The sequence below is a fragment of the Pinus tabuliformis genome, chromosome 9 (genome assembly GCF_031772625.1).
Source record: "Pinus tabuliformis cultivar Carrire ecotype Pingquan chromosome 9, CPIR1, whole genome shotgun sequence".
In the NCBI taxonomy this organism is placed as follows: domain Eukaryota; kingdom Viridiplantae; phylum Streptophyta; class Pinopsida; order Pinales; family Pinaceae; genus Pinus; species Pinus tabuliformis.
The window spans coordinates 1,898,065,902-1,898,074,748 of NC_142307.1; the positions used below are offsets into that span (position 1 = coordinate 1,898,065,902).

At 38.6% G+C, this 8,847-nt stretch overlaps 1 protein-coding gene across 3 annotated transcripts; it reads right to left on the reverse strand.

Annotated features, from left to right (window-relative positions):
* Positions 1 to 2,788: 2,788 nt before the first annotated feature.
* On the reverse strand, positions 2,789 to 6,476 carry LOC149156529 (uncharacterized). 3 transcript variants are annotated; one of them, XM_089438246.1, is made up of 6 exons: positions 6,263 to 6,476; positions 5,860 to 6,119; positions 5,224 to 5,376; positions 4,510 to 4,854; positions 4,327 to 4,403; positions 2,789 to 3,977 (listed from the first exon to the last, which is right to left on the reverse strand). In XM_089438246.1, the coding sequence occupies exons 2-6, from the start codon at positions 6,023 to 6,025 to the stop codon at positions 3,072 to 3,074; spliced, it is 1,647 nt and encodes a 548-aa protein (XP_089294372.1). In that variant the 5' UTR covers positions 6,026 to 6,119; positions 6,263 to 6,476; the 3' UTR covers positions 2,789 to 3,071. The 3 variants fall into 3 exon arrangements, with proteins under 3 accessions (XP_089294372.1, XP_089294371.1, XP_089294373.1); XM_089438245.1 differs by having other exon boundaries at positions 6,253 to 6,476; XM_089438247.1 differs by lacking the exons at positions 5,860 to 6,119; positions 6,263 to 6,476 and having other exon boundaries at positions 4,510 to 4,925; positions 5,220 to 5,357.
* Between the last annotated feature and the right edge of the window lie 2,371 nt (positions 6,477 to 8,847).

The following is an 8,847-nucleotide window of genomic DNA, read 5'->3' on the forward strand; positions in this document are numbered from 1 at the left end:
ATGAAAAACTCTAAAATATGTATTGAAAATTATTTTCTTAATAATATTGAAAAAAAAGTATTTAGTTTTCAAAATTAAACATTATAATTTGTTAGTCAATGCTAAACTAATAGTGGTCAACAGAAAATTGATTGCTATAGTCTTACTATTGGAGGGACTAATATATTAATATATGAAGTGGAGAAATTAATGGCTATTAACACATTTACAATTTTACTCCTTATTTGACAAGTTGAGAAAACATATATAATGGTGAGTAGTAGCTCGTAGTAAATATGTTATTTAACTAAATATGAAGTATTTTCAAAGATTTTAGATTTGGATGGTTTTCCAGCAAAGTTTAACAATAAAAAATTACTACATAAATATCTAAAAATCATGACAAAAATTTGCAAATGTATGACAGAAAATTTATGAGACACTTATCCACATGAAATTGTATTGTGTAAAAGCTGCAATAAAACCTTCAAATTATGATACAATCAAATGTTTGAATTTTTTTTTATATTGAAAAATAAGTATTTATTTTTTGAAGTTTAATATTATAACTTGCATTGGTGAATACTAAGCTAATAATAAACTAATAGTGAATAAGCAAATCAATTGCTATAATCCTGCTGAAAACAAAACACTAACTAGTAAGAATTTATGAACCTTGATTGTTGCTATAAAGTTCTAAATAAATGTTGAAGTCTGAAATTTTTTGTGTGATTCAGACATTGGAAGAAACAACTCTCAAATTTTTAATGGAGATTTAAGTCGTACAGGAAAAGCGCATCCAAGAATGTTATTACGTACTACTATATATAAATAAAGGAGTTGTCTATAATGCGACTTTTTGGAGATTCAGGTGACGGAATCCGGCAGAAGAAATTGAGGTTAAATCATGATTTGTTGCAGTTAAAATGATTTTTTAACTGCATATTTGGATTCAGCACCCTCGAAAACCCCTAGAACGCTTTCATTGTGCAGAAACTAGCTATCAAACTTGCGATTCCAATAATTTCCTGCCGGATTTCGACCGGAAAAACCCGCCAGAAAGGCTTTCAAAAAGTCGCGTTATAGACTATTTCTATAAATAAATATCAACAATAGCACTAACCATCTTTTGCAATACCCCATAATCACTACGGATGACATTTGAAGTATTCTAAGCAAATGCGGAGAATTTTCCTATGTTGTTACACTAAATCACTTGTAAATTTGTTACAAGTCTTGCATCTGTGACTAAACTTTTCCGTTTTTGTTTCCTTTGCATTTCATATTTTACTTTCAGCCTTGCGAACAATGGCAACCAGGACGACGATTCGCAAGCTAAAGCCTCTGGCTTGCTATATGTCGGTGCCATGATTGGGCTCCTTTTCCATCTGTGTCATATTTTGTTGTTTGTAAAGATAAAAATAGTCACACGAGGTGATAATTTCTTTTGCCATTTTCTCGATATAAAATTAAATTGGGATATACACTTTCAAATTGTTGAGCCTACACAATTTAAATGCTCTAGCTATTTTAGGGGCTGAACCAGTTTCTGCATGGAAAATGTCATACAAAACTGCATGCAACCAACACATCGTCAGAAGTGGGTGAAGCAAGCATTTGTTAATTTCTGATAGAATTTGTATTTTGCATAGCTCTTTTATTTTATTGAAATTAACATTAATAAATTATAACTTAGTAGTTTGAAAAACAACATTTTACCTCAAATCAACAAACATGTTCTCGCAGATTCTGGGAATATCCTGGAATCTGAGTGACAAGAAAGGTCAATTGTTTGACCTCTTTCTTGACCATCAGATTCTACCTCTTTCTTAACCAATTCTAGGATATTCCAAAAATCTGCAATCAACATAAGGATGCCCGTTTTCTTATCAGTTTGGATCAAAATTTAAAAAATTTACAATGGAAATGCCTCCCAATTTGCAGTTCAAAACCAAAAATTACCTATAGGTGATAGCTCTTGCATCAAGTCCTGTTCACATGACCTTGTCATGGCATTAAAGAGTAACACTGATGTCATGGAGTTGTCAAAGATTTATGGACTTCTACAAAACACTCTTTGGTTTTTCATAGAATGAATTCAGATGGATTCACTATTCTTTGATAGTGAACAATAAAGTTGAATATGCCATCATAGTGTTTTGAAAATATTTTCACAACCATGCAATTCCCTAACTCCCTATCCCTTCTGCTAGCTAGCCCACACATTGGCTGCGGGCATTGGTGTAGAACAATATATAGGTCACAATATGAAAATGAGAAATTTGTGAAAATGGATTTTCTTTTAACCAGCCTATAGGACAAATGCATATGATATATACATGTTCTCTTTTAGCAATTAGTGATATCTCAAGGTCAACGATTTGTATTAATAATAGAAGTTTAGAACTAGGTGCTATTTTATTTTGGTGCATGAAATTGTTCGAAGGTAAAGATAAAAGGAAATTCAGTATGTTTCTACTGCATAGCTCTGCCAAATTATCTTTTTATGGCATTGGATCTTGCTATTTGAAATAAAATAGCAGTTATTACTTCATCCAACTTTTGAAGGAACTAGAGGTCAAGATAAATGAAAACGTACACAAAAGAACAGGAGCAATATGAAAAGAGAGGACCTTTATCTTCCTAACCAATACATGTCTTGCTATATATACCTTGTTTACATTCATTTGTTATTACTTGCTACTTTGACTTCAAGACTCAGTAAGGACTACTTATACTCCAATTATTTCCAGAAATAGCAACTATGAGCTCTACATTGAAATGCATAAATTAAGGAAATCAATAATCCTGGTCATAACAACTCACCACGTTATCGTGCTCAAGCATCCTACTAATGTTTCTATAGGTATGCTAGAAAAAGCTACTGTCAACTTTCATTTTATGATCTGCTACAGATATAAAATACCTTAGTAGCAGGCAACGTATCCATTTCTTGGGTTCTTTCATTGGCAATATAATACAACAGCAACGTAAACTACTGGTTCATAATTTTACAGGTGACAAATTGCTTTGAGGAATCAATGCCCTGCACTAATACAGTGCTGTTAAGGTTGTGATTTGAGATTGTTATTTCATCTGGGGTGAGGCATCAAATCATCAACAAGGTAATCTGAGATGTCAGTTGATCCACTCGAAAAGAACTCTTCATTTTCTACTCCTGCTTTTCTTTGGCCTTCAAAGTCAGTACTAGCAAAGGCATGTCTATTAGACTCCTCAATGGTAGCTGCAGAGAGTGAACTGCCTTCAAAATCTTGCACAAAACTATCAAATGAAATGACAGCTGCTCTTGGACTTTCAGGCTTAAATGTATTATCCAGCCAAGAAATATCTTCCATGAGTTGAAGTTCATCAACGTCCTGGAGCATACTTTTAGCAGGCGGAGTTTTCTGAAAAGTTACTTCAGGTTTAGCACTCTGAAAAATCATAGGCAAGTCAGTCATAGTTCGTGTCCTTGAATGTTTAGGATGTGACCCTCTAAACCGCCGTTGTTCAGAACTATTCGATCTCTTTTGTGGTAGATTTTGTAAATTAGCTATCCCCTGCTTTTCATTCTCATCTGCAGTTTGCTCACGTTGGGCTTTCCACAGCAAACCCATATCAACGGAGGACATTCTTTGTAATCCACTTTTGGAGCCTCCCATGGATTCGGGCACCTTGGCTGTATCAGAATATTTTGGAGGACGAACTCCTATGCCTCCAAAAATTTGTGCTCTGTTGGCAACCAGTTTCTGCTGATAAGCCCTGTACTGTTGAAGGGATTTGAGAGTGCTTGGGTCTAGTCCCCTAACTCCTAAACTTGAACTTACCCCAGTACCCAAATTCAACCCTTTTGCACCAGATGACGAAGCAACACCTTTTTCCCCTTGCTTTAATTTCATCATCCCTCCAGATATGCTATCATCTGCAGCCTGGAACGAAGCAACTGGGTGGGGTTCCGAGATGGCCCCACTCAGTCGCTTTAGATACAATCGGTATTTCTACACACACACAAACATGGAGACAGATTTAGTACATCCTTGGAATTTTCTCTTTTAAAAACAGGGAAAATATGCTTGCTTATCTTCCTAAAATACCAGAAAGACAGGATATAGTAGACTCTGCAATTAGCTTTGTAGAAAAAATGCTTATTTATGCTCTTAAGATTGAAAAAGGTAACAGAGTAATTCTACATCACCCTAACTTCTACTATGAAGCTGCTACTAAGTGGATAATACCAAGATGTTATGCTCAAACTTCTATTATTTTTGGATATCCTGCTAATATAACTTTGAATATATAATAACCGTGGGATTTTTGTTACTTTTCTAGTCTCCTTATCATGGATACCTGCAAGTGACTAGCAACATTCTCCCGTGAAAGTCCCTGAACTTTCATAATCTCTACAATTTTCTTTGGAACTGCTTCTGTAAAACAATTCAAAAAACAAGGCTTCAGGAATTGGAAATATTTTACCAACATTCACAACCTCTCACTGCTAGGTTGAGGCATGTTAAGGAAGTTCAAACTTACTCTCTATTCCCAACTGATTCACTGCAATAACAAATTGTTGATGAAGTTGCACGGTCCAGTGAACTCGTGCCCTCTTGAGACTGCTAATGTCATCTATAACCTCATCAGAAAAGTCCCCACTACTGGTATCCTTCCTCTTTTTGGAAGAGGTGTCTGGTGAATCACTTATTTCACAATCCTCACATTCTCCCAAGTCATCCTTGAGAGATTCTCTGCCCCGTATGTGCACTACATGTTGCCAAATGTTTCTTAGCTCCTCTAACCTTATAGGCTTGATGAAGTAATCATAGGCTCCATCAGTGATTCCTTTCATCACAACACTAGTATCTCCATTTGTTGACATCACTACGGACATAATAATGCAAGGGCATACATGGTGTAACATGGCTCAACTAACCAAACTAGTTGCTTCTTAACTTCCTGCATTGGATATACAAAAATAAAAGGGCAAAAAGACTTTCAACTCGATCAGAGCATAAAGTGGAAAGACCCTCAACTCGATCAGAGCAAACAGTGGAAAATAACAATTAGAAACCTATTTCCCACAGTCAAACTAGCAAGCAATGTCCGGACCATCTTCAACAAGAACTCCGGCTACTTGACCAATCTCTAGGTTCGTTCACAAATCTGATGCTGCAGGGTATCTAGTGGGGGTTTCAGATTTCAAGTTCGGGAAAAAGAAAAGCTAATCCCAGAGAGAAGGGTAAAACTTACTTATTACAGGCAAATCAAGTCCCAATCCGACAATTTCAAGTAGCCTGAACCCGTCCTCGTCTGGCAAATACACCTCGCTCATAACCAGATCGAAACGGTCTCTGTTTTCCTTAACCATCGATATTGCTTGGGGAACTCGGCTGCATGTTGTCACTGACACAATATACAATAGTAGTGACTCTGAGAAAATACCCTATTTAAAGCATATGTACTCCAAAAGTTCATGTTCTTTGGTCTACATATTCACAAAATTTCCTAGCAGATTACACAGTTTCCAAATTAATCTTGGCTGAATATGAATCTCAAAATAACATCCTGGGTTGGTAAATTCTCCATGATTAAATGACATATTGGGTCATTAAGTTCTCAAAATCCATTTAGGTCAAAGTGGATTTGTAATATTAACAAAATTCATTTGGCTTGATACTTTTCTTAACAAATTCATATTATGAACAAAGCTTTTGCCAAATCCAAGATGAGCTTAGGTTATATTTTCTAAAAGTGACTTTTCAGTTCAGTATCTTTCCTTTTCAAAAAAACAAAGTGTTTCAAAAATTTATCTGAGACCAAATATTCTGAAAGCTTCATGGTCTGCAAAACAACAACTTCAGAGCCATTTCAGTAAGATGACCTCACCGTTGTAATTACACTGGCGAAGCATTCTTTCAAGCACCAGAAGGCAAAGTGGATCGTCATCCACAACCAAAACCTTCAGACCAATTGGAGAAAAATTTCCAATCTGCATGATAGACCTGCATTCATCTTCTAATTTTCCTACGCAACTTTTATCATCCATCATCATCAACCGTCGGGAGCTAGAGTCGGAAAATTTTACATTAATCCCTCATTCACCCTGCCATAGCTTGTGTACTAGGACCAGCAGCCTGTTAAACTCCCTTCAGCAACAGAAACAGAGCTACCCATCAGTAAAGTAGTCAAATTCCAATCTAAAATCAAGGAAAAAATACCAACCACGACACACAAACATAAATATACTCGAACCCAGTTAAAATCCATAATTGTTCTTACTTAAACTCACTGTTCACAAAACCTTCCAGCCCACAAGTTCCCTTTTCTTACTTTCTGAATTTAGCAAACAAAAGAACCACTTTTACAATCGCATGACAGGATTTTCTGCTCCACTGGTACCTCCATGCTGATAATTTAATATACGGAACCCCAAAGCAAAGGGGCCAAAACAAACCCTATCTCTGACCGCCTCTCTATCCGAGCTCCCAAGTCCAAATACACCCGGGAGAAAATGAATGCCCCACGGACCCGGTATATCCTTGGTCACGTGAGAGTCTCCAAAAGGGGCTAAAGTTCCCCGCTTCCACGTATGCTCTAAGACACGCAGAAAACCCGAGAGTACCTCGAGGCTTACGCACCGGCTAAATTTGCGGGCAGGTGGGAGCTTCCAATACGTCTCCATATGAGGACCACATGACCGTCGGTAATCTCAAGGCTCAAGCCCCTGTAAGCTTAAAGCGACAGCCTAAGAGAATAAGACTTGAGGTCACGGTCACATGATCAACCTCCATGTGATCCATGTAAAGTAAGCGGGCTCCTGTCACGCTCGGATCGAACACGTGCCATCCCGCAGGCTCGGCGCCAGAAGATAAGGGCCACCTGAATAAGTGGGGTCCACGTCGATGTCTTTGTTTACTTTATTTTCGTACGGACATTTTTTGTGGCTGTGGTTTCACCAGGTGTCAGTCGAATTAGCGATTATTTAATTAGCGGCTGGGAGGCAGTAAAGTCAACAATAGCGGATACCTGTCGGCAGTGTGAACGGTCAATGCTCTCTCGCCGCCGATTCTATTCTATCATTTTTTCCAAATTAACATATTCCCATACTTACCCGGATGCGGGTGATACATGGACTCATCAGAGAACATGCGATGGGGGCAGCTGTGATACTAAGATTCTCGGGCAGGACGGTATATTAATTTGCCCCTGTCAAGCATTAACGCAGTTTATGTCTGAGAGGATGGCTCTGCAGAAGAGGGATGGCCTCACGCGAGGCAAATTGATTTTCCTGTACGCCGATTTATGGAGTTTTGGCTCCATTGCCGCCGGATTGTTCAGATCCGAGTCCTATATAATGATGCTCATGAATCAGGTCAGTTACATGAGGTATTGTGATGTTAATTTGTCTGAGGGTGAGATTGAGCCGAATGCTGGCGACAGGGGTAGATGCCATAGCCTAACCTCTGTTCCGACTGTGTGTTCTGGGCATTCGTGGGAGGAAGGTTTAGTAACGCACAAAAATTGGGTAATTGTCATTGAGGAGGAACTGTTAGCTAGTTACAATCCTGAATTTTTACTGTCTCTTGTTTGCAAAGTGCGCTCTCCCGGGCTAATGGCACCGAGACAGAGGGTAGTCCCAAGGCGTGGAGGAGTATGGGGAATTCGCGGCAGGCAAGAGGCTCAGGCTAGTGCAATTCAGCCAATTGCCATACTGGAGCCTCCATCCTCTCCCTTTGAAGACTCAGACCAGGTGGATAGTCAAGTCCATACTTCTCGCTGCACTTTTCGCTGCCGGAGAAACCAGACCCGTCTCTCTCTGCTCATAACAGTCATTGCCACGGAGGAGGAGGATGATTCGTCCAGTCAGGAAGAGCCTGACAGGGAGCCGGAGCAACTGGATCATCCTCGGGTTCCAGTAGTGGGGGAAATTATTGATAATGAAATTGTTGTTGATGTCAACTTGATGGAGCCTCTTCCGGGTTTAGGCTCGCCTCAGCAACCAGCTCATGATTCGTCTCAGCATCTGGCTCATGGTTCGTCTCAGCATCCTGCCAACTTCGGCAATCAGCTCACCAACCGTCTGGAGATGAATGAAGAGGCTTACAAGCCGGGCACTGAACTAGGTGAGCCTTCGAGGGCTTAGTTTATGTTTTCTTCTGCTGCTTAATGAACGCGTTTTGGAATTTTGAGGGGACGCCTTCTGGTTTAGAAGGGTCCAGCAGACGGTTTTATAGTAGGGAGCCCTCAAGAAATCTAAGCTCTTCAAGAAGACTGGAGAATTTGGATTTCCAACCACCGTTTGGTATTTTGTTTTCAGCAGCAAGATACATTCGACAGGCAAACTTCTCAAATCAAGTAACTGTTGTTCTTTTGCATAGTCATCTTTTTGTAAGCCAGAAGGCCATCAGCTACAGCTTTTGTCATGCTCTCTGTTATTATCTCCATCTTTGTAATCCAGGTTGCCTTGAGCACCTGCAGTCTTCTTTGACAGAGGATGCTCCCCTGCATCTTCAGAGGCCTAGGCCTCTTTGTAAATAGTTTTCTTTTTCTTAATACAATAGTTTAGCCTTTATCCAGAAAAAAAAAAAAAAAAAAAAAAAAAAACATATTCCCATACTTTTATATTATAAAGGTTGGGCAATAGTAGTAGTCATCACAAATTATTACAATGTGATTGTTGCAACTTCCAAATTCAATTGGGAGCCTCAAATTCTTTTGGTAACATGGGTTATGGATGGTAACAAAATATGGATATGGATATGGATATGGATTTGGATTTGGATTTGGATTTGGATTTGGATTTACAATGTGTTTGCCCAACACAAACATCATATTCAAAATGATGAGATCATTTTAAAGGAAGGGGATTGTAAA

Coding starts and splice junctions, on each gene's coding strand:
- LOC149156529 (XM_089438246.1), bottom strand. CDS start 6,025: ATGATGATGGATGATAAAAGTTGCGTAGGAAAATTAGAAGATGAATGC. Junction 5,377..5,859: donor TCGCCAGTGTAATTACAACG/GTGAGGTCATCT, acceptor ATATTGTGTCAG/TGACAACATGCAGCCGAGTT. Junction 4,404..4,509: donor GAATCAGTTGGGAATAGAGA/GTAAGTTTGAAC, acceptor ATTGTTTTACAG/AAGCAGTTCCAAAGAAAATT.